Source organism: Sturnira hondurensis, unplaced genomic scaffold, assembly GCF_014824575.4.
Source record: "Sturnira hondurensis isolate 20B ecotype Veracruz unplaced genomic scaffold, ASM1482457v3 Scaffold0009314, whole genome shotgun sequence".
Lineage (NCBI taxonomy): Eukaryota > Metazoa > Chordata > Mammalia > Chiroptera > Phyllostomidae > Sturnira > Sturnira hondurensis.
Genome location: NW_028081945.1, coordinates 2289451 through 2315986, shown reverse-complemented (window position 1 = coordinate 2315986; position 26536 = coordinate 2289451). Strand labels below are relative to the sequence as shown.

The 26536-nt window shown below is 35.9% G+C and overlaps 1 protein-coding gene across 4 annotated transcripts in view; it reads right to left on the bottom strand.

Annotated features, from left to right (window-relative positions):
• ORC5 (origin recognition complex subunit 5) overlaps nucleotides 1-26536 on the bottom strand; it is a 91694-nt gene that overhangs the window by 30181 nt on the left and 34977 nt on the right. For 3 of the 4 annotated variants that reach the window (XM_037057076.1, XM_037057075.1, XM_037057077.1), the window contains 6 exons: nucleotides 26188-26236; nucleotides 26012-26102; nucleotides 15318-15370; nucleotides 13840-13952; nucleotides 12848-12895; nucleotides 4933-5043 (listed from right to left, as the gene is read on the bottom strand). In XM_037057076.1, coding sequence (XP_036912971.1) covers nucleotides 4933-5043; nucleotides 12848-12895; nucleotides 13840-13952; nucleotides 15318-15370; nucleotides 26012-26102; nucleotides 26188-26236 — 465 coding nt within the window. The remainder of the gene's footprint in view (nucleotides 1-4932; nucleotides 5044-12847; nucleotides 12896-13839; nucleotides 13953-15317; nucleotides 15371-26011; nucleotides 26103-26187; nucleotides 26237-26536) is intronic. The other variant, XM_037057078.1, reaches the window with a different exon arrangement.

The window sequence follows — 26536 nt, the reverse complement described above, 5'->3', positions numbered from 1 at the left end:
ATTATGTAACTGGTAAATCAAGCTATTCAATAGCATATTGCTACAAAACAGATCTTTAAAACTTTTGATATAAAATAAATAAACAGAAAAAGTAAGGATTATCACATATAAACCCATTATAGCCAATAAAAAGAAATTTACTTCCAGATGGAAAATGCTTATGTAAAGACGACACCTTACTAATTTTATTTGCATTTTCATGGAAGTGTGTACAGTACCCACATATATTATCATTAAATATCTCCAGTTAATTTTGTTTTAGTCAAATAAACCAACGTATTAAATTAACAAACAGCTTTTCTAAATATCAAAAACAATATTAACAAATTGTTTCCTACTTCATCTTAAAGCTACAATGTAACAATACTGCCACCTAGTGTTCCTATCGAATGAGTACTTCTAATACAAATGTCACACTTCTGTTTTTCACTTCAAAAATTAAGTGTGCCCAGGTTAAATGCAAACTGCCATTTCTATTGACAAGAGTATAGTTTTGATAGATGAATAAAAGGACAAAAACAGAAAAAGTCTGTTTTTCTGTTGGAAAAGAAAAAGAAATGGAAAGAAAAAGAAAATAAGGCATACGGGAGAAATACCCTTCCTATATATCTTTGTGATTTTTGCCACACTTGGTTCTTTTATTAATTTTTATTTATTGATTTTAGAGAGAGAGAAAGGGAAAGAAAAGAGAGAAAGATATGTTGTTCTACTTACTTATGCATTTACTGGTTGATTCTTTATGTGCCCTGACAAGGGATCAAACCTGCAACCTTGGCATATCAGGACGACCCACTAACCAACTGATAGACCCGGACAAGGTCCACATTTTGCTCCTAAACACGGTATGTATGTGACTTGACCGCCTTGTATATTTTCCTGACCAAGCAAAAGCAAGGGACCCTTTGTGGCCCTCTCGCCCTTTGTATCGCAAATGGCAATCGAGTGAGATCAAGTTAAGTGATTTGTCAACAAATGAATCTCAGTTCTTAGAGCCAAATTCTATACAAAGTTTATCATTTTGATTACTGCTAATCAAAAGCAATAGAAAAGTAAAAAATATATTTTGGGTGGTTAGGGTGAAAAAGAATTATCATTACTGTTAAGGTGGAAAACAATTTAATTTTGTTAAAAAATAGAAAGGCATTACAAACTGTTTCTTAATTATAACAGGGTGCATCTTTGGGCCAAACAGGGCCAAACTGTTTCTTAATTATAACATTAAAAGCATTGTTGAAAACAAAGAAAAGTAAATCCAACCACCTCCACATATATCACATTCAAGGGGCAAACTCAGTGGGAACCAGACCCCACCCCTGCTCTATGGGGTGGGCCCCTGTGGGGCTGATGCTCCATGGTGGTCAGTGGTCACTGCCAGTACTTGCAGTTGATCAGCTGGGGTGCAGGGGAAGGTGGGTGAATTCCTCCCACTGACATGCCAACAGCAATCATCTACAAGAAGAAGGTGTACACAGCCCACCCAAAGATGCACCTCGAGTGCCCTGCTTGGGTGATCAGGCAGGCTGGACCCTACACAATACCTGCTACTCTGCCAAGCCTGGAAGACACAGCAGCTCTGCCTAATACACAGAAACAAACACAGGGAGGCTGCCAAAATGAGGATGCAAAGAAACATGGCCCAAATGAAAGAACAGAACAATACTCCAGGAAAAGAACTGCACAAAATGAAGACAAGTGATCTACTAGATGCAGACTTTAAAACACTGGTTAAAATTATGCTCAATGAATTTAGTGAGACCATAAAAAGCATAAAAAAGGACCAGCCAGAAATGAAGGATACACTAACTGAAATAAAGAATAATTTACAAGGAACCAACAGTAACTCAGATGGAGCTGAGACTCAAAGCAGCGATTTGGAATACAAGGAAGCAAAAAACACACAATCACAACAGCAAAAAGTAAACAGAATCCAAAAACATTAAATTAGTGTAAGGAGCTTTGCTTAAGGAACAACCTCAAGCAAAACAACATTCCCAGCATGGGGGTATCAGAAAGAAAAGAGCAAGAAATTGAAAACCTATTTAAAAAATTTATGACAGAAAGCTTCCCTAACCTGGTGAAGGAAATAGATATGTAAGGAAGCACAGAGTCCTAAACAAGATAAGCCCAAAGAGGCCCACAGCAAGATACATCATAAGCTAAAGACAAAGAGAGAATCTTAAAAACAGCAAGAGAAAAACCATTACTCACTTTCAAGGGAGCTCCCATAAGACTGTCAGCTGATTTCTTTACAGAAACTTTGCAGGCCAGAAGGGATTAGCAACAAATATTCAAAGTTGTAAAAAGTGGGGACCTACAACCAAGATTCCTCTACCCATCAAAGCTAGCACTTGGAATTGGACATATAAAGAACTTCCCAAACAAGAACACGCTGAAGGAGTTCATCACCAGTATTACATGAAATGTTAAAGGATCTTCTTTAAGAAGGGGGAAAAAAGATCAGAAATTTGAATGATAGAATGCTTTAGTAGATACATTTCTATCAACAACTGAACCTAAAAACAAAATAGGTGAACAAAGAGAACAGAAACAGACTCATAGATAACAGAGAACATTTTGACAGCTGCCAGAGGGGAAGCTATTAGAAGGGAAGGATGAAAAAGGTAAAGGGATTAAGAAGTACAAACCGGCAGTTACAGAATACTCATGGAATGTAAAGTACAGCACAGGAAATATAGTCAATAATATTTTAATTACTATGTAGTGTCATGGGTACGAAATTTATCAGGATGATCACTTAGTAAGTTATGTAATGTCTAATCACTGGGGTATATACCTGTAACTAATGTAATGCAGGTCAACTGTAATTGAAAAAAAATAACTTAAGTATGGGAAATACTAAAAGTAAAAAGGAGATAAAGAAAACAAAGACAGATGACATTGTTTAAGTATAATCAAAGCCTGCTGCTTGGAAAATCTTCAAATCTGGACGCTACCAGTATAGTAATTTACTACATAGCCTTGGACAAATGTCTTAGGCATATGAGAGTTTCAGTTTCTTTTAAGATGAACTTATTATGTGACAAGACTATAAAATGTAAAATGCTCCATCAATTGTAGGGTACCAATAAGCAAGGTATGATTAGGTGGTGGTAGCACTATTGCCACTTACTAGATTGCAATAATAACTGCTACTGCTTCCACAATATAATATACATATTTTTCAATTAAACCAGCTTGAGAGTTCACAAATGTGTCTTGTTTCTTCCTAGTCCTATCCCTTTGGTCATATTATCCACCCTTCAGAAACCTCTAGTCTACAAAAGTCTATCTACTGGAAATAAGGTGTTAGCTAATTTTATTTATTTTTTTCCTTTTAATTTACTCATTTTCTCATTTCTGTGTAATAAGAATGAATCACTATGTAAATCAGAAGTGTTAAAAAAAAATCCTACTCATTCTCCACAACTCAGCTCCATTTTTCAGCTTTTTCTGTGAAGTCATCTATTGTATCCTGCTCATTCCAGAAGTGATTTCTGTTCTAAATCTCTCAGAAGCACTAACTAGGATTCATTTGCAGCCATAAAACATTATTTTTATGTACCTGTTTTATCCCTCAGGAATAAATTAAAAGCTCTCTAAAAGGGAAAATCATTTTATTATTCTTCTTTGTATCTCCCACAAAGGTAATTTGGGGGTACCTGATAAGTACAATCACATGTACTTAAGGAGTACCTCATTTCCTTAGGCTTTAGTTCTCAAAGATTTACATGTGTCACACTGATTGGCAGCATATTTAACCTCTCTGAGGCTCAATTCCTTACAGCAAAATTCGTAATTCCCATTTTACAGTATTGCAACAGCAAACACAGACAAAAAACCTTAGGTATCAAATGAAGAAAGCTAAGTAAAATGTAAACTTTGAAAAGCAGTTTAAAAATATATAGGAAAACAATCCCTATAAAACAGATTAAATCTGAATTGGAGTTTTTTAATTATTGGCATTAAGGCTATCAATCTATCTACCTATTAATTATATGCATAACCTAATAAATGACTACATTACCTCCTTTCAAGGACACAGTAAAGGTAGATGAAATTTTCTATAAATGCTGACATAAAAATTATCTAACTTAAATGTTGAGTTAAGTGAAGAATTAAAAGTTACTACCACACACTAGATTACAATGGCTAACATCCATTCAAGAATCAAATTTATTTGCAGTGAATTAAAATGCAAATGCTATTATTTACATACTCCTCAACCTAAAAACTTATACATAAAGCAAAATCCTCGTTGCACCATCTCATGCGACTTTGCTCTTCAATAAATACTAGTCATGTCATTTGATTTTTCTTGTTTTTCTAAATCATTGAAGAAATACTATAATTATATTTCTAATAGTTTTTTTTCTAAAAATAGCAACCAAAAAAATCAATTTTGTTAAGTATGTCATGGTTCCTATTTTTAATACTACTGCTGCCATCTAGTGACAAATTTGAGAACTTAACCATTCTAGAAATAGTGCTTTTTAAAAAAGTGCATACTATCAACCTGAAAGGAATATATGAGGAATAGGAATATTACCTCCTTGCAAAAAAGTGTTTTAAACTTTTGTTTTCATTAAAGTATATTTCTGTATTATAGTTCATAAATAATCATGAAGCCACTTGTTTGTTTAATCAAAATCATTATAATCGTAATTTTAAAATTCCTTTACTAAAAACAGGAAAAAGAAATCCAGTACTACTGAGCTGTTTTTAATCATCCAGTTATACTTATAAGGAAATTTCAGTGATACCCTAAAGATTTAGAATTTTCAATTACTTACCAAGAACAAATTTTCATTACACCGTTAAAACAGTAACACCTACTGAGCAAAACTCTATATGGCTAGAAAACCTATCAACTATACTACCTGAAAAATTCTATGAAAATAAAGATGATAGATAATAACCTATCACAAAGCTTACCTGGGAAAAGATATTTGCCGTTGGAGCAACTCTGCTGTCCACAATACTATATAATATTGCTAATAATCTATCTAGTGGAAACATTTTTGGTCCGAGGAGATGATTGCTTGTCTGTAAGAAAAAAGAATATGGATTTTCTTCTTATAGCAGAGGACTCATTATCTGTACTATAAAAGTCCCAATAACGAAGTATTTATGCCCTATAGTTTCCCAAAGATGTTACCAAATCTACTTGCCGTCCCTACGTAAAAACTTTACCTGATATAATCATGGCTAACCCCTGAGTACTTTCTTCAAGATTTTCTGATTTAGCATCAACAAATATTAATTAAAGAACTCACAAGTCATCCAGACTAGACCTAAACATCACCTCTATTTTGCTGTTATAACCAGATGTTAAATGACTTAGACACGTCATTAGTAAAGACAGTACAAAACAAAAAACAGGGTCACAGTCTTAACTCCTAGCCTAGAACTTACTACTTTCTTCTCACCATTTGGCTTTGTGCAACAGACTGGAAAATGTACTTATTCAACATTAACAGTTCAAAAAACATCAATTATAGTAAATACTACTTTAGAAAACTAATAAAACATTTCATAATTTGTGAATAAGCTGTTGGCTTAAAACAATGTAAAAGTCATAAAAAGTTTAAACATTATAAAATGTTCATACTGGTATACACTATCATGTGATACAATTACTTGTCATTATAAAACTGCAATGTAAGTGCTTAAGTACTTTATATTAGCAGTGACAAATAAAATGAAAAGCTACATTTACACACACAAAAATAATTATTTCTTTAAAGAATGACTGTAGAGGAAAACATCTGCTTAGAATTACAAAATGAAGATATATTTACCTCAGCTATTTCTATCTAAAACATAGTTCAGAAAATATTTTGCAAGTCTTAAATTTTATATGCTTTCATCATTAACTACTTCAAACATTTAGAAAGTAACGATAATACAGTTAGTACCAAAGAAACCTCAAATTCTATCAAACCCTAAGACGTAATACAAAGAAATGAAAGTACAAAGAGATAAAACATTAGGTCACATTACAGATAAGCTGAAGCTCCCTTTCACTCCTCTCACATCCAATTTTCTCTTTCTCTGCATAAAAGACAACTACCATCCAAATTGGTGTTTTTATCACTATCATGAGCTTTTATACTATATACGTGTCCTTATACAATATACAGCATTGATAGTGGGGTAGGTAAATAAATGGGATAGTAGGGTAGGTAAATAAATGGGATATTCACCTCCTCCCACAATCCCATCAAAATTACAATAGAACTACAGAACAACCATCATTCAGAACTGCCTGAAATATGGCTGAATGAAAGTCCCACAACAGGGAATTAAATAGGTGGCGACACCAAGACTTGTAAAAGGGACAGAGACACAAATGAGCTGGTTCCTCAACCACGTGTGGTAAATAAAAACTGGGAGGACTACCTTGGCTGCAGAGGTTCCCCCTAAAGATCAAGGGGTCCCAGCCCCACACCAGGGTTTGAGATGGAGGTCCCAGCCTCCAGCCCCCAGTTCCAGTGCCAGGGAAAGAAGTCCCCATAACTTCTGGCTGTAAAAACCAGTGGGGATTGAGGTTGAGGAAGACAGAGGGCTTCTGGAGTCCCAGGAAGTTCCTTTTATGGTCAGTGCATGGACTTACTCAGGCTCACCCCCTCTGAGATTCAATGCTGGGGCAGCAGCATGAAAGACACCAGAGACATACAGGGAGGAACTGAATTGCCTGGCATCAGGGTGAGAGCTGGGGGGACAGCTTTTCCAGAGAGAAGTGGTGGCAGAGGCCATTGTTCCTTTGATGAGCCCTCTCCTCACAGAGCCAGCAGGTGGGCACCATATAGCTGAGATTCCGTCAATCTGGCTCAGACTGTTTGCTGCACCACAGTGATTCCCTGAAGCCCAGCCCCACCCAAGCTGTTTCCAGTGGCTTTTCCACATGACCAGTCTTGCTCATGCCTCAGATTTTCCTAACACCTCTCAAATAAGCAGCATATGGCCTCAGTGTGTACCCTGTACCCTCAGCTAAGTGCCTCAGGCTCAACACTAGCAGCAGCTAGCCCTGGTTCACAGCCTAGCCTCACCTGGGCACCTCCAAGCCCAGCACAAGTAGCAGCCATCTGCACTTCACTTTGTAGCTCATGCAGGCAGAACACAGGCAAAGACTAACCTTAGCCTCCAATTCCTGGGAGGCTCCACAGCCAGAGCACCAAATGGACAGCTCTGACCACAATGAAGCACTGCCATCCAACCATCTCCACAGGCAACATACACAAGAAGCAACCTCTGTGGGCATCAGAGCCCCACTAAAGTAAGTCCTGCTCTATGGGGTGGGCCCCTGTACAGCTGATGCTCCATGGTGGTCAGGGGTCACTGCCAGTACTTGCAGCTGATCAAAGTCATGAAAATTTACAGATACAGAGAACATTTTGACAGTTGCCAGATGGAGAGCAGTTGACATCTAGGGGGTGACAGAGGTTAGAGAGTGGAGGGATTGGGAAAAAGGACTCATAGACGTGGACAACAGTGTGGTGAATTCTGGGTGGAGAGGGTAAAAGGAAACTAAATAGTAATGGAAAAAATACAATAAAGATTAAATAAAAAGTAAAAAGAATGACATTGTGAAAGCTGTTGACAGTTTTCTTATTTTCACTTTTGTTTTTATGATTAGAAAACACATTTCCAAGTTAAAAATAAAGTGCTTTAGTGGCATCAGGCCATATGATACTTATTTTCATCACTGAACTATACGTGCTATAAATGCAAATTGACCTCCCACCTAGAGAGGAAGGGAGTCTGAGAAATAATTGTCTAGTTCCACTACAGGTCATTAGGGACTGAATGCCTATAACAATGGAAGAAAGAATCAAAAAATGAAACCAAATAAAATAATTTTTGAGAAGGTAGAAAATGGAATGAAAATTGGTGTCACATGAAAAATAGCCCTGGCTGGTGTAGCTCAGCGGATTGAGTGCGGGCTGCAGACCAAAGGGTCGCTGGTTTGATCCCCAGTCAGGGCACATGCTTAGGTTGTGGGCAAGGTCACCGGTGGGGGCCACACAAGAGGCAACCACAGATTGCTATGTCTCTTCCTCTCTTTCTCTCTCCCTTCCCTTCTCTCTAGAAATAAATAATTTAAAAAATCTTTAAAAAAAAAAAGAAAGTTCCAGCCAACATGGAGGCACAGGTAGAAACCCTTTACTTCCTCCCTTGCACAACCAAAAGGAAGATAACAACCAACCTAAAATCAACAAACCACCAAAAGCTCCAGAAAATCAAACTGCGTGGAACTCCAACAACCACGGAATTAAAGAAACAGTCAAAAAGAACAACCAGACCAGTAAGGCAGCAAATGGAGAAAAACCACAGTGAACCATGGGGGCAGTCTGGCTGCAGCAAAGTAGAAGGCTGAGTAGGAGGGGCTGATTTACAGGGAAACTGAGAATCACAGATGGTTGTGGACTATGGCAGTTGCTGGAGGGAGAAACTCCCAGGCTCAAAAGAGAGTTCATTGAAAAGAGTCCTAGAGAAGAGCAGGTGAGTTCCCCTTCTGGCCCCTCCCCCACAGGCAGTGCTGCAGCGCAACAAGGAGGTCTGCCCTGCCTGGGTGAATACCTAAGGCCCTGCCCTCTTAAGAGGGGCCCCAAACAAACAAAGAAATAGGACCAAATGAAAGAACAAAGCAAAAGCTCAGAAAGAGAGCTAAGTGATGAGGAGACAGCTAACCTATCTGATGAAGAATTTAAAGCCCTGGTAATCAAAATGCTCACAGAACTGATTGAGCTTGGTAGAAAATGAAAGAGCAAATAAAAGACACCCAAAATAAAACAAAGCAAAATATTCAGGGAACCAACCAGGTTCCTTCCTGAACAGGAAGGAAGCCAGGACTCAAAGCAATGCTTTGGAACAAAAGGAAGAAATAAACATCCAACTGGAACAGAATGAAGAAATGAGAATTCAAAAAAGTGAACAGAGTCTTCTAAACCTCTGGGACAACCTGAAACGTTCCAATATTTGAATTATAAGGGTGCCAGAAGAAGAGGAAGGCCAAGAAATTGAAAACTTATTTGAATAAATAATGAAGGAAAACTTCCCCAATCTGGCAAAGAAAACAGACTTTTAGGAAGTCCAGGAAGCCCAAAAAGTCCCAAAGAAGTTGGATCCAAAGAGGAACACACCAAGACACATCATCATTAAGTTACCCAAGATTGAAGACAAACAGAGAATCTTAAAAGCAGCAAGATGGAAGGAAAGTTACCTACAAAGGAGTGCCCATAAAACTGTCAGCTGATTCCTCAAAGGAAATCTTACAGGCAAGAAAGGGCTGGAAAGAAGTATTTGAAGTCATGAAAGGCAAGGACCTACATCCAAGAATAGTCTATCCAGCAGTTTTCATTTACAATGGAAGGACAAAGTGCTTCTCAGATAAGGTCAAGTTAAAGGAGTTCATCATCACCAAGCCCTTATTATATGAAATGTTAAAGGGACTTATCTAAGAAAAGGAAGATAAAAAATATAAAGAGTAAAATGACAACAAACTCACAAATATCAACAAATGAACCTAAAAAATACAAGAAAGAGGAACAATGAAAACAAAAACTAAGCAAACAACTACAACAGGAACAGAAATGGAGATCACATGGAGGGTTTTCAGTGGGGAGAGAGAGGGGAAGAATAGGGAGGGAAATGTGCAAGGAAGGAGAAGCATAATTAGTAGGCATTAAATAGATGGAGAGAGGTCAAAAATGGTATAGGAAACAGAGATGTCAAAGAACTTACATGTACAAGCCATGGACATGAACTAATGGGGTGGAGAATGCTGGAGGGTTGGGGATTGCATGGGGGAGGGGCATAAAGGGGGAAAATGGGAAAACCATAATAGTAATCAATAAAATATACTTAAAAAAAGAAAAAACAGTGACAGCCATATAAACTTAGTTATGAATACTTATGTCAGAAAAACTAAAACTAGAAACAGTTAAAAGATATTGTTTGTGGGGAAAGGGACTAAGGGTAGGAGAGGAAAGAGACCATTGCTTTTCCACATAAATTAACTGGCAAATAATCTGGTACAATATACATGCATTTACTGAATTAAAAATAAAATATTTTCAAAAATCCATGTCCACTGATGATACACAGCAAAAAACAATTATATAATTGAAGATAAGTAACAGAATTAAAAGCAAACATGTGGTTTGCTTTTTAATGCTTGATGCCTGATTAAGCTGAGAACTTCTTGAGGGCAGAGACAATGACTATTTTGTTCTCCACTGTATCTGTGGCATCTAGCAGAGTACTTGGCATACAGTAAGCTTTCAGGTGAAATTTCAGGAACAAAGAGAACAAAAATATAAAGAAACTAGTAAGTGTACACAGGGAGCTTTCAGTTAAGTTCAGATTTTTAAAACATGAACCAGAGACAAAAGAGGCTGCTACTATAAAAGTCATATTTAAGAATAACATCAGAAGAACTAGAATTCATCTAGAACTAGAGACATCTTTCTTCATGATGTCTTTGCTCAGACAGCTTCCTCAGTCAACACTGTCTTCTTCCCAGCTTTGTACAAATCCACCCACTCTACACGGAAGGTCTAAAGTGCCAGCTCTTTCACAGTCCTCACTCATCATCACTCTGTATCTCCCTCCTCAAATTTCTTAAATGATTCTGTCTGAAAGATAAAATTCTTAGTTTTATATTCGTTCTTTAATTTTCTTCATTCATTCATTTAATTTATTCATTTTTTTCAACAAACAACCATCAAATACCACCAAGTGCTGAGACACGGAGGTAAATAGATGGGTTTCCTTCCCTTAAGATATTGGTCAGTTGAGGATATTCCTTCACAATTTTACCTCAATTGATTTTTCTCTGAAACTCACCATACATGACAGCCAATTATTTTTCATTATTTATTTTATAAGCCCTACACTTCCTCACATCTGCTTCTTGGTGTAACTCATTTCATCAACTGAGATGCCTTCCTCTCCCATCACTGCATATCCAATCCTCACCATTCCTGAGCACCCAAATGCAAGCAAGCCCTACCACAAATCATTTTCTGAACATTCTAGCTATTATGTACTCTCTTACCAATCCTTTATGATCCACAGCAGTCACAAATGTATGAAAGAAGGGACAAAATCAATAATCTGCCTATGGTGGAAAGCCTAATTAAAGATGTCTTAGTTAAAGGGCATACTAGGAAAATCTTTCCATCCTAAGCAAATGGATTTATTAATAAAAATTCCCTTCCAGACTCTGGCATGGTGTGAAGGGAGGAAAAAAGTCTTCCCTAAAAATTTTAACTAGAAACTAGGGCTAACAATGATGTGGGTGCAGAATTCACACTCCTTCTGGTCTGAAAATCACAGGTAAAAATTGAATTTCAAATGATCCCAGGTTATTTATTGGTGTTCCTGAGTGCCTGCACAGAAGTAAATGTAAAACCTTTTTAAATGAGCACACCCCAGGTCTCAAAAATTCTAAAGATTAAGTTGAGCAAACATCTAAAAATAACAAAATATTCAATAAACAAGGCATAAATGCATGAGTCAGCAAAAATGGAAAATGTAGAATTAGACCACCAAGGAATTCTAATACAGGGTAAGATACAGAATATAAAATAGGCATTTTTATGTTAAAAATATTACTAGAAAAAGTGTAAAAGTGAAAAAACTTGAACCAATAAAACTTCTAAAAAATAGAAATAAGATTACTGAAACTACAAAGTTAATATAAATAAAGGACAGACAAAACTAAAGAGAAACATCTCAACACAGAACTGAAAAAATTACTGACAATATCATATACAGAGACAAAAGGGAATGAAGAATGAGGACTTAAAAAAGTTGGGCAGAGTGAGAAGACTTATCTATGTATCTAAATCAGTATATCATAATGACATGTTAGAATGGAGAAGCAATATTTGAAAAGTTAGTGACAGAATTTATGAGAACTAAATAAAGACATCATTATTCAAATTCAGGAAGCAAAACTAATTCCAAGTAAAGAAAACTTCAATCCAGACACACCACAGTGAAGCTATAAAAACACTAAAGGAAATGGAGAAAAGAACTTAAAAGTAGCTAGAGAAAACACAAAGAAATTGAAAAAACAGACTTTTTAAAGCAGGAACACTAAAGACAGAAGACAGTAAAACAATGTCTTCAAGGCCCTAAGAAAACACTATAAATTTAGAAGTATATCCTGCATTTTTAAGAGTAAGAGTAAGAAACACAAGCCATAGCTTCTATAGTGCCAAGTTTATAGTTCAAACTTCACCTTCTGCCAACAGAGGCAGCAGTGGTTTAGATATACAACGTGGAACAAAAATGCTCCTTTAAACTTCTTCTTCCCCCACACCTCCACCCTCAAAGGTACTCAGTGCCTTTGATGTCTATGCATTTGCTGATTCCTCAGGTCAAACCAGCTTGCACTGGGGGTTTAGGTTTCATTCAGCCTCTCTGGTCTGCTTAGTCCCCTGCATATCTATGTACTATGCAAGTCCAAATTTTGTGGGTCTCTCATCTGCTTATTCCTTATATATTTACCTTTTTATTTCTTCAATGACATTTTTGTGGATGTTTCAAAGAAGGAAAGAGGAAAATCTTCTGCGTTTAATAAAAAACTCCAGGGTGATCTTTTTCATCTATTAAGTCACTAGAAAAAGTTGTTAATTTTTATCTCTAGTACCAGCTCCCTTGAATGTACTTCAATTACTGTATTCAACATGGCAAAATACTAGTACTATATTATAATGGTACTGTAGCGATACAAATAACTTCTTATGCCCAACCGACAGATAAAAGTATGTATTATCCACTTCCCATAGTATCCTAAATTCACGATTTTTTCTTACAGAAATTAAAATGTGAATACCTTTTCATGTTTCTTTAGAAAATTGGTTTTCTTGATTTTCCCATGATGCTGAAATTAAGGAAAATAATTTTAAGATTCAAAAAAGATAGTATTCCACAAAACCAGAAAACACAATTTGTTTAAAACATGGCATGGATAATACTAACTTATGTATCTTAAACTTTTTTATTTTATTCTGCTTATCACCTCAGATTATCACCTTAAAATATCAACATATTTTAGCCTGATTTGACTGAGATTTTGTTGTATAGATTACTTCTATATATAAAGAAAAAGCTCTTAAAATAGTCATACTTCCTAAAAGAACTTATTATATACTGGTTTATTATAGCATATTTATTTTTATAAAAACAAAAGTTCTAAAGATAAATGGGTTTTTACTCATCCCTTAAGGCAGGCTGTTAATTCATTAAAAAAAACTTAATTGAGAACATTTAATTAAGCACTTGGGATTCAATAATAGAAAAAAAGATAGATGTGGTCCTTGCCCTCATAAAACGAAAGACATGAAAGAGATGGGCAAAAAAATAAACAAAGCTTATTACAAATATATTTAATAATATATAAAATTGCATATTATTTTTTCAAAAAGAAAAGAATTCTAAAATGGGATTTCTTCAGCTAATATATGTGCAAAAGAGGATCCTAAATATTCCAGATAATGATGTATGGAATGCACAACGTTGTAGCAGTTGTGCTACAATAAAGAAGTTACCATCCTTAAAATTACTCCCATCTCTCATACTTCAAACAAAATCTTATGTATGTTTAAAATCTAGAATTATTACCTAAGGTATACTTGAACTCTTCTGTGAAACTATCTATTTTTCCTGTTTAGGTTGTGATTGTAAATTAAAGCCTTTAGAGGATGAGTCCTAATTATATATTTAGTAGTTTTTTATTATGATCTCTGCCCCTCAGAAATTCACAGGTATTGAAAAAATTCAAACTATTCATGGGATCTAACAAAATAAAAAAGAAGTAATTATTACCTTTAGGAAGAACCTCTTATCAGTTCTCGCTGGATTATATGAAGCAAGGTATGCAGCAATTAGAATAAACTTAGAGTAATACGGAAGTTCCACATGAGTGTATGTTGAGAGACCTATACAACAAAAAACTTTTATGAAGGTATTGAACAGGCTACCACAAAATTTTAAGTATCTCATTTTTTCTCACTTATCTTTGACTTCCATATGGCATTATCTCGTCAAAATGGCCTTCTCCTTGGGCTTAAAGTACCGTGATAATGATGGTGGTGGTGGTAGTGATTATTATTGATATGCTTTGCTCATTCTATTATTTTTATTTGGCTCCTCCTACTCTGAAGTCTAAATCCTACCCAGCCTACCCTTCAAAGCCACACCCTCCATTTAACCTTCAATGATGCTCCCCTAACACACCAAAATGGAAGAATCTGTCTCTATTACTATGAATTCCTACTCTGTGTTTTTCACTTATGGCCCATGTAACTTTATACCTATATTATTAAGTTAACTATACTGAAAGTATATTTCTTAGCAAGCTATACTGTTCACTGAAGGAGCCATGTCTGATTTCTTCTGTATCCCTACAGTGCCCTTCACAAAGGAAATAATGAATGAATGGATAAATAAAACAACTGGGCCACTTGAGCAGCACTGATTTTTTTACAGGAGAAAAGGAATCTGATATTTACTGAAAATATAGTAGGCGTCACACATCGTGCTAAGTATATCTGAATCTTTGCAGTAACTTAAAGCTAGATATTTTTCCCATTTGATGAAGACACTGACTGAGGTGGGTTCAAAACCACACAATTAGGGAGCAGTGAAGACCAATTATTGCAGATTTTCTAACTCCAGCATCTATTTATTTTCATTAAAACACACAAGTAACAATCACTTGTATAACATCCAGAGAACTGAGAAACCAAAATAGACAAAATGCAATCTCAGTACTACTTTGTTCATACCAGTTCCCTCACCACTAGCCACTGATCTATTTTTTAAATAAGAATACTTTAGATATTCACTTATTTAAAAAAATAAGTGAATAAGTGAATAAGTAAAAGCTGTTCTATTGGGATAAAACCAAAGTAACAGTTTCTTTAAAGAAAACAAAAACAAAGCTTTTAAAACATAACCAACTGAAATGTATCCCACAAAGTGGGTTAACATAAAATTGAATTTTATTCCATAAAACTCATGAATATACATATCTAAATGAAACTGTCATGTAATTGTTTTAACAAAAGCATTTAACTAACTAGAAACCACTTGATTTTTGTATGACAAAATTCCAACACTCAGAAAACAGAAAACTGGTATACTAACTTTACCTCCTCCTACTAAGTTGGAGCTTCACTTAAAATATCAGCATAGCTTACAAAGTTAATTTACTTTTACAACACTTCTGACTGATGTCATCTATAGTATAACTCAGTATCTTGTTGATTAGTAATAAGACAGTCTTGGTATTTTCTTAGTACCTTCCAGTTGTCCTGGATCTGCATCATCTTTCTGTAGCTCTTCCCACTGTGAACTGGAAGAAAACAGAAAAGCAATAATGGGTTGAAAATATACAAAACCGGTATACCCTGCTTAACACAGAGTCCTAGAAAAACTAAAATCTATGTACAAAGCAGATTCAATTTCCCTACAAACAAAATACATACATGCAATATACATGTTTGTACCTCTGCAAAATCATATAGAGTGTATCAGAACATAAACTTATATAACAATATCCACATACTAATTATTTCAAAAACTTTTCTCTGATCATAACTGTAAAGCTATCAAAAGGTACCAACAAATAAATAATATTACCTGTCATTCAGTAAAACACCCAGTGTTCCAGTTACCATATTAAATAACAATTGTTATACACTATGTCTAATTCAATAACAATTCTTAAAATAAGCATCATTGTATCAGGACACTGAGGCCTGCAAGTTAAGTTGCTAGAACTGAATCCTTGTAGGTGTCTGAAGAGTTCATACTATTTCCACTGCCCCATTCTGATCTTACTTGCAAACAAAACTATTTTTTTTTAAGATTTCGTTTATTTACTTTTGGAGGAAGGGAGGAAGAGGGGGAGAGAAACATCAATGTGTGTTTGCCTCTCACATGCCCCCTACTGGGGACCTGGCCCGCAACCCAGCCATGTGTACTGACTGGGAATTGAGATGGAGACCCTTTGGTTCACAGGCCTGTGGCACTCAATCCACTGAGCCATACCAGTCAGGGCACAATTAAAACTAGTAAACAGCCCCAAATATTACTAGGACTATGAAGTGATTAACACATGTCAAATCCAGTTCATAAGAAAACATACCATAGTGTAGTGAAAAGACTGCCCTGGGGGACCAAATATTTAGTTGTATGACCTTGAATAAATCAATAACCTTCACTTCAAAAACTAAGGCATCAGATGCATTGATCTGTAAGAACTTTCTTCTCTAATAAAGCTCTTAAAATGCTACTGAAAAGAAAATCCAGAACAATTAAATATACTAAAGAAAACTAAATACTTTTTAAAATCTGTAAGCACAGCTGAAAATTCTAAAAATAGAGAAAAAGGTAAATTTTGATAGGCTACTAGGAACCTATGTGAAGAGTAAACCTAGTCTAACAATCTGACTTTCAAAGTAGATAATTTCTAGTCCTGACCAGTGTGGCTCAGTTGGTTGGGCACTGTCCTGCAAGGCGAGGAGTTGCAAGCTGCATCCTGGCTGTTCGATTTCTAGTTGGGGCACATAACTGGGTTGTGGATTTGGTCCCCAGTAAGGGTGTGTTCAAGAGGCAACCAATCAAAGTTTCTCTCCCACTCTTCTTCCCTCTCCTCCCCTCTATGTAAAAATAGATAAATAAAATCTTCAAAAAATAGATTATTTTTTCCATCTCACAGTCACTTGATGGCACATCACAGATTAGAAGGCATTTTCACCTTTCTTACTTCTTATAAATGGAAATAAAAATAAATTTTTACCAGTTACAATATTACAACCTAGGCTTTGAGACAGTTTAAATTAATATGATTTTCTTACATAGTAATTACCCATTTAAGGTTGTTGTTTAGTCTCTCAAAAGACAATGGGAAGAGAGGAGATTATAACATTTATTAACTGGGCCTGGCTGGTGTGGCTCAGTGGATTGAGCACAGGCCTGCGAGCCACACGATCGTGGTTCGATTCCCAGTCAGGGCACATGCCTGAGTTGCAGGCCAATTCCCAGCAGGGGACTCACAAGAGGCAACCATACATTGATATTTCTCTCCTTCCCTTCCCCTCTAAAGATAAATAAATAAAATCTAAAAAAAAAATAGTAACATTTATTAACTGTCCACTATTAACCCAGCTCTTAACTTATCCTATTTAATCCTCATAATCTTATGAGATAGACTTTCATTTATTCTTTAGGTTTTTTTACAATGGCAAAACTAAGAGTCGAAGGAGTTAACTAATTTGACAAAGGCTGCAAAGCTACGAAGTTTTGGAACCAGCTACCAATTAAGATTTGACTAAGAAGTCCATCAATGTTCTAAATAAATATGAACTATTAATTCCCAGAGGTGAGTCAGAGTCACAGAGCACAACTGTATTAATTGAGATAGAATAGGCTAGAACTCAAAGCCCTGACTGGGTAGCTTAGTTGGTTAAAGCATCATCACCACATGCCAAGCAAGGTTGAGGGTTCAATCCCCGTAGTGAGACATACATGGACCAACAAGAGAATGCATAAATAAGTGGAACAATAAAAGTCAATCTATCTGTCACTCTTTCTAAAAATCAATAAAAATTAAATTAATAAGAGAAACAGTAGGCTAGAAATCATAATTGTCCAAGTTGCTTATAAAAGCTATACGAAATCAACAGACATTCCAACAAGAGTTTGTTGAGTCAGAATCTAGCCTTCTATGACTATTGTTTTTCTTCTGCTTATTCCAAGTATTTAATCTCAATTGGAAAATATAAAATATGTAGTTGTTTTTTTAATTTAAGAAAATTTATTTTACATGAATAAAGGAGGTCAGGGATATTGGGGGGGAAATGGGCAAGTCATTTAACTGGAAGCAATTTAAACACTTTCAAATGGATCAGTAGATACCACCAGTCTTACATGGAAAGTCTCACTGGTCCTTTATGCCACATTGAAAAATAAGGGGACTATGGGCATTATGAGTATGAGTAGAAAGGTAACCAGTTGGAATCAAAATGGAAACTGTTCATTCAGCAAATTAACATGACAAAGTTGCAAAACATATATACTTTATATCAATAAATACAAATGAGTATAATTCACCCATTAAAATAAAAGGTTTTCAGAATGCTTCAGTGAGACAGGAGGTCAGATCAGCAATGCTTATTTCTGTGCTCTACATCTTTTTTGTGAAAAAGCATACTGCAGGCTACATATTATTGCAAATTGCAAAGGGAAGATGCTTTTGCACATATAAAGATACATATGTACATATATGAACACATTTTTAAAAAGATACAGAGAATAGGCCAGAAAATCTGGGAGGTTAGGAAAACAGTGAAAGAATACAGATGGATATGTGGCTTCCTCATAGTTTTAACTCCTGATTTTTTTGGTACTCTTCTCTTCCTTTTCCAATAATCAGTGAATGAGTTTGTTTTCCTTTGTCCTTTCTCTCTCCCTCTTCTGTGCATTTTCTAACTTTGAAACTGTGTTATTCCTACCCTGCTGGAACATGTAATTTATATATTATATTCTTTCAACCTTTTCCTCCATCTTTTAGTTTTGAGCTAAAATTAATTAAATTAGTGCTCACCATAAATCCTTTCGGTAGTTTTCCCCAGTCACCTCTGTTCCACCAACATTGTCAGTAGAAGACTCTTCTGAAGGGGTTTGGGAACACAGTGTTCTCTGAGTTCTTTCATTTTTAAAACTGTTTTCTATAGCCCTGATACTTGAACAACAAATTGGCTGGATATAGAATTCCTGGATATAGAATTACTCTCTCCCCGAGTTTCTTGAAAATGTTGTTCCACTTGTCTTTATCAGAGATTCACTTTCCCTGATAAGTGAACGTACTTTTCTGCCTGGGAGCTCAGAGACTTTTTTCTCTTTAATATTTATTTTTAAAGTGAAACGTATAAAAAGATCTCTGCAATAGGCTGAATAGCAGTCCCTAAAGATGCCCATGCTACAGGCCCTGGACCCTGGGAATGCTACCTTACATGGTAAAAGGGAATTCAGATTACCTTGGGATAGGGATGTTATTCTAATTATCTAGGAAACCCAATGCAATGACAGGATTCTTAAAAAAAAAAAAAAAAGATAGCAGTTCAGAGAAAAGAGAAAATGCTACACTGCTAGCTTGGAAAGCAGAGGAAGGAGCACAAGCCAAGGAGCAGACAGCCTCCAGATGCTAGAAAAAGCAAAGAACCAATTCTCACTAAACACTTCAGAATGGATGCAATCCTATGTACCCACTTTAGACTTCTGACATGCAGAAATATAAGATAATAAATGTTCCTTGTTTTAAACTCCAATTTGTGGTAATGTGTCACAGAATAACAAACAGGACAGTCACAGAATTGACTTTTGTGGGTCAAATGGAGAGAGGAACCCCTTAGAGTTGTTTTTAACTTCTGGAAAAGTTTTCATGGAGTATAGTTTTAGATCTTAATTCATATCCATTGCTTTAAATTTATTTCTTCAAGAATTCCAATCATACATATACTGAATCTTTTTTGCCTGTAATATTTATTACTTTCTACCTGATTATATTTTATGTCTTTAGGTTTGTCCTCTCGGTTTTTATTTCCCTCCTCAATACCCTTTATTATACAGTGGAACCTCTGTTCTTGAACTTAATTTATTCTGGAAGACTGTTCAAGAAGTGATTTGTTCCAAAACTGAATCATACTCATACTCATGCATCCTCTCCTTTGTAAGTCACCTGAGACATCTGACTAATCTCACAGTATCAGCACAAAAGGGTTGTTGGGTCAAGAATCAAAATTCTGTTCAACAACCAAGACAGTTTTTTTGTGAACAACTTGATTCAAGATAGGAGATGTCAAGAACTAAGGTTTGACTATATTCTCAGTTAAACCCACTCACACTAATGAAACCTTAAAATTTCATTTTCATTTCTGAGATGATTAATTTTGCTTGAATTCCATTTGTGAGTTTGGTTAGTGTTTGTTTCCCAACCTCTTCTTCTTCACCATTTTTTCTGAGTTGTTAAATTTCTAAATTTAAAGTATTTTTCCATATCTGAAAACGCTGGTTTAAAATGTTTACATCAAGTTGGAATATTGTGTTACATCTTCCTCTACTTTATTTTGGGTGCGAAGGGGCAATTTTATCAGTTAAAATGTTTTTATTCACATATTCTGTTTCTTCCTATAATAACCTTTTCATGGCTTTTCTATTTTGTTTTCTCTTCACTTTGAAATGCCCCAAGTTTGCTTGGATCAGCAAACAGATGATTCTATAAATGCAGGTGTGAGGGTTTTGGATGACTTAGTAGATTTCTTAATTCAAAAGTAATTTTTTTCTTTAAGAATAGTGCAGTAGTTTCTTTAATACCGGTATAATGACATTTTAACTGGGAGCGACTAGCTTATCTTCTGATTTATTACCTTCCCGTTTGTCAGAGGGTAAGGTATAAGGACTGGGGAGGGTATTAGTCTTAATTACTACCCCTTTCTTCTTTCTTTACTACCAAGCCTCCAGGGGATGGTATGTCCTTCCAAATCATACCTCAGTCTCCCCTCAGAAACAATACTTTCCCAAGACTGCCATGCTAATTCCTGTCCTAAATAATCATAAGACACTTCCCTTTTTTTGATTCTCTAATAGACAGCACTCTATGCATAGGGTCCAGACCTGTTCTCAGTATTCCCCAATCAGGGTTAGACTCTCTTTCTGGAGGAAATTTCATCTGTATTTCACCACTACTAGTCCACCCTATCCAAGGCCCTCACTATCCTCTTCTGTTTTCCATGCAGTCTTTAGTTTTTCACTTCAGCCTGAGCTCCAGAGCTGGCTCTGCATACTTCAGTGACTTCACTATCTGCATATAAATTGAAGTTTTCAGTCAACTCTACAGACTCCTAGTATGCTGCAGCAAAGGGATACCCCTGCAGGAAAGTGGTGTTCTTTGCTCTTCTTACCGATCTTGTGGAGAGAACTAACTGGATTAGGTGGCCATCATTATCCTATGGAAAACTACAGTCCTTCTTTCATTGTTTTGTAAGAATTATTATAACAAACAGTTAATTTTTCCACCTTCAAAAGACCACAGGATTTTCTATTCCATGACTTCCAAAACCTCTCATGAATAAGTTTTTATAACTGAAAAGAAAAATAACAGGGCCTGGGCCAGCCAGTTGGCCATAGGCATATTAAGAGACTTCCAGCCAAGATGGAGGCATAGGTAAATACTCTCTACCTCCATGCACAACTAAAACAAAAATTACAACTAAATTACAAAGCAAACATCACCCAGATTCATCAGAAAATTGAGCTTTATGTAAGTCTGACAACCAAGGATTTGAAGAAGCCACATTCATCCAGAGGGGTGCCTTTTCTATTTAGGCCATGCTACTTCTGGGAGTCAAAGCAGCTCTACCTAATACACAGGGGGGAAAAAAACACAGACAGGTTGACAAATTGAGGAGACAAAGAAATATGACCCAAATCAAAGAACAGAACAAAACTCTAGAGAAAGAACTAAATGAAATAGAGATAAGCAACATATCAGATGCAGAGTTTAAAAACGCTAGCTATTAAGATGCTCAAAGAAACCACTGTGTACTGCAACAATATAAAAAAGACCCAGGCAGAAATGAAGGTTGGATTAAGTGACATAAAGAAAAATCCACAGGGAACTAATGGTGGAGGGGATGAAGCCAAGAATCAAATCAACAATTCTGGACACAAGGAAGGAAAAAGCATTCAATCAAAACAGCAATACGAAAAGGTATTCAAAAAAATGAGAATAGAGTAAGGACCCTCTGGGACATTTCCAAATGTACCAATACCTGAATCACAGGGCTACCAGAAAAAGAGAAAGAACAAGAAACTGAAAACTGAGTTCCAGCCAAGAGGACACATAGGTAGAAACCTTCCACTTCCTCGCACATTGTTTGGAAGATAACAACCAATCAGAAATCAATAAACCATCAAAAGCACCAGAAAAATCAAACTTCATGGAACTCTGACAACCAAGGAATTAAAAAAAAAATTAATCAGAACAACCAGACTGATAAGGTGATGGACCTGTACAGGCCGACTCAGAAAAACTGCGGTGAGGCAGTGGACCATGGGGGCAGGGCTGGCTGTCCAGCTTTGTGGGCTGCAAGGAGTGGGGTGGGGGGTCTGACTTAAGGGGAAAATTGAGACTCTGAGGTGGCTTTGGACTACAGCAGCTGCGGCAGTGAGAAAAACTCCCAGTCCCACATGAGAGTCCCTTGGAAAGTGCTATGGAGATGAGCAGACAGGCCAACTGCACTGTTCCCTGTCTGGCTCCTCTTCCACAGGCAGCATCACATGCACCAAAAAGGGTAACCCTGCCCAGGTAAATACCTAAGGCCCCACCTCCTTACAACTTAACAGGTATGCCAATACAAAGAAATATTGCCCAAATGAAAGAACAGAGCAAAACCTCAGAACTAAGCAATGAGGAGACTACCAACCCATCTGATGGAGAATTTAAGGCCCTGGCCATCAAAATGCTCACAGATATGATTGAGCTTGGTCGAAAAATGAAAGAACAAATGAAGGACACCCAAAATGAAATAAAGCAAAATATTCAGGAAACCAAGAGTGACAGGAAGGAAACCAAGACTCAAAGCAATGCGTTGGAACAAAAGGAAGAAATAAACATCCAACAAAACGTCCCGAAACAAAATGAAGAAACAAGAATGAAAAAAGTGAAGAGACTCTTACAAACCTCTGCGACAACCTGAAACATTCCAATATCCAAATTATAGGAGTGCCAGAAGGAGAAAAGGAAGGCCAAGAAATTGAAAACTTATTTGAACAAATAATGAAGGAAAATTTCCCCAATCTGGCAAAGAAAATAGACTTTCAGAAAATCCAGAAAGCCCAGAAAGCCCCAAAGAAGTTGGACCCAAAGAGTAACACACCAAGACACATCATCATTAATTTACCCAAGATTAAAGACAAACAGAGAATCTTAAAAGCAGCAAGAAGGAAAGAATTACTTACAAAGGAGTTCCCATAAGACTGTCAGCTAATTTCTTAAAAGAAACCTTGCAGACAAGAAGGGGCTAGAAAGAAGTATTTGAAGTCATGAAAGGCAAGGACCTGCATCCAAGATTACTCTATCTAGCAAAGCTTTCATTTACAATGGAAGGACAGATAAAGTGCTTCCCAGATAAGGTCAAGTTAAAGGATTTCATCATCACCAAGCCCTTATTATATGAAATGTTAAAGGGACTTATCTAAGAAAAGGAAGAAAAAAAACATGAAGAGTAAAATGACAACAAATTTACAACTATCAACAAATGAACCTAAAAGAAGAACAATGAAAACAAAAATTAAGCAAACAACCAGAACAGGAAAAGATTCAGAGAAATGGAGATCACATGGAGCGATTTCAGTGGGGAGGGAGAAGAAAGGAATAGAGGGGAAAAGGTAGAGAGGAGAAGCATAATTGGTAGGCATAAAATAAATGGAAAGAGATTAAAAAATGGCATAGCAAACAAACCACTCAAAGAACTTATATATGCAATCCATGGACATGAACTAAGATGGGGAGGGAATACTGGCAAGTTGGCAGTGGGCAGGGCAGAGGGGGGATACAATGGGGAAAATTGGAAAAACTGTAATAGCATAATCAATAAAAATACTTTAAAAGGTGAAAATGAACTGAAAACTTATTTGAAAAAATAATGCAAGAAAATTTCACTAATTAAGTGAAGGAAGTAGACATACAAAACCCAGGAAGTACAGAGAGTCCCAAACAAGTTGGACCCAAGGAGCACCACAGCAAGACACATCATCATTAAAATGCCAAAGGTTAAAGATAAACAGACAATTTTAAAAGCAGCAAGAGAAAAGCAGAGAGTTACCTACAAAGGAGTTCCCATAAGACTGTCAGCTGATTTCTCAAAAGATACTTTGCAGGCTAGAAGGAACTGGGAAGAAGTATTCAAAGTAACAGAAAGAAAGGACCTACAACCTAGATTACTCTATCCAGCAAAGTTATCATTTAGAATTGAAGGGCAGATAATGTGTTTCCCAGACAAGGTAAAATTAACGCAGTTCATCATCACTAAGCCATTATTATATGAAATGTTAAAGGGAACTATATAAGAAAAAGAAGATCAAAACTATGAATATTAAAATGGCAACCAATGCACAACTATCAACAACTGAATCTAAAAAACCAACTAAGCAAACAACCAGAGAGGAGCAGAATCATACATATCGAGATCATCTGGATGGTTATTAGCTAGGAGGGGGAAGAGGGGAATAGGAGAAAAGGTGCAGAAATTAAGGAGTACAAATTGGTAGGTACAAATATATACAGGGGGAGGTTAAGAACAGTATAGGAAATGGAGTAGCCAAAGAACTTATATGCATGGCCCATGGACATGAACTAAGGGAAGAGATTGCTGGAAGAAATGGGGTACAGGGCAGAGAGGGGCAAAGTGGGGAAAATTGGGATAACTGTAATAGCAAAATCAATAAAATGTATTAATAAAAGAAGAATAATATCTTTGTAATGTTCATATTTATTCAGAAACTATTAAATTTTAACCTTAAATACTAACTATTAAATTTTCACTAGCTAATTAAACTGAAAACAAAGTTAGTAAACCTGCTTTGAAAATAAGGCATTTATGAGAGAAAAATAATAAAACAGACTAGAAAGTGAACAGACAGCAATAGTGCTTTTAAATTTCCTATGTTGCTTCATAACCTAGGCTTCATTTAACACCTGTAAGGTATTTATATTTCAAAAATTATTTTACATATATTATTTAAATCTTCTAAGAATTGTTATAGGAGGAAGCTGAGAAATGGCATTTTTAGGTGACGTGCTCAGACTCCATAAGGCAAAAAATGGTTGAGCTGGAAATCAAAACCACGTTCTTCCTACTGTACTATGTGCCACCATGTCTCTTGAGCAGTTTTATTACAGTGAAACCTAAAAGACAAATACAGGTCTATAACTTGATTTACACATTTCTTTAATGATCAAATTTTCATAATACCACTCAAACATCTCACACAAATATAAAGAACAAAGCTAAAACTAATTTTTTGTAGCTTTCCAGATTTTTAAAATTTTACAATAGTTAGATATACAAGGTCTGTCAAGAAAAAGTCTGGCTAATATAAACAAGAATGTTATGAGTGACATCGATGTAACCTGGCAACCAAAAACAGTGGACTGGAATACCCATGCGAGAACAATGATGACTTCACTGTACTAGTCAGTGGGGGCAGCAGACACTGCTGAGTGAAGATGTGTACTGTGTGGTCATCGCATCCAAAATGATTGTGCGAGTACAGCAATGACTCTGCATCAAATTTTGTATAAAGCTTGAACATTCCCCTGTAGAAACAATTTGGATGATTCAGAAGGCTGCAGCTATGGGCAACTGGTGATTGGCTACTTCATCATGACAATACAACCTCTCATGCATCACATCTTATACAGTTTTTAGGTGAATTATCAATTCATCCAGGTGATCCAGTACCCCTAATAGCCCAGATTTGGCCACCTGGGACTTAAGGCTTTTCCCAAAACTAAAATCAGGTGATTTTAGGTGATTTTCCCCTTAAAATCACCTTTGAAAGCGAAGAGATTTCAGGCTGCTGATGAAATTCAGGAAAATACCATGGGGCAACTGATGGTGACTTGGAAAACTGTGTGAGGTCCCAAGGTGCCTACTTTGAAGAGGCATCATTGTCCTATGCACAGTGTTTCTTGTATCTTGTATCTTCTTCAATAAATGTCTCTATTTTTCCTATTACATGGCTGAATACCTGCTAGACTGACCTCATATACCTTATGTCAAATTATGTCCTTCCCTAAACAACAAGAAATAATTTAAACCTCTAGAGTTTTTTCCCAATTTGAGCAAGGTAAAAGAAAACTTGTATACTATAGTAAACATCCCAAATAAATATATGGAAATAATATACCTACTAAATAGAAAATTACCTTGATATTTCCCTGAGATAAACAGTCTGCATAGCTTTCTTCAAATGAGGTTCAATATTTCTCCAGAGTTTGCGAGTATCACGTTCACTTGCTACACCAAAGGGAAGAAAATGTCAGTAATTTAGAGCTTACAAAATGTTTTCCAAAAAAGTTAGTAAATAAAATTACATAGTTACCTTCTCCTTTAACCACAGGTTCACAATATTTAGGAAAATTAAGTACTGCCTGTAAATAACAACAACAAGAAAATAGTTATCTGCCACAATTAAGAAATATTTTAAGTAAAATTTTTATTACAATTCAGGCTATTTTGATATAGTTGAAGTAGAATGTTATTATAGATTATTACTGCAATAAACAGCAAATACTAATAATGGTAGTAAAACATTATGTAAAATATTTCTTAATTGGCTAAATCCTGATTAATCTATTGGCCCTTAGATATAAAACAATACAACACAGCATAATTTGCCATTTTACAACAATTATGTTACAAAGGACCATAAAACACAAATGAAATACCCC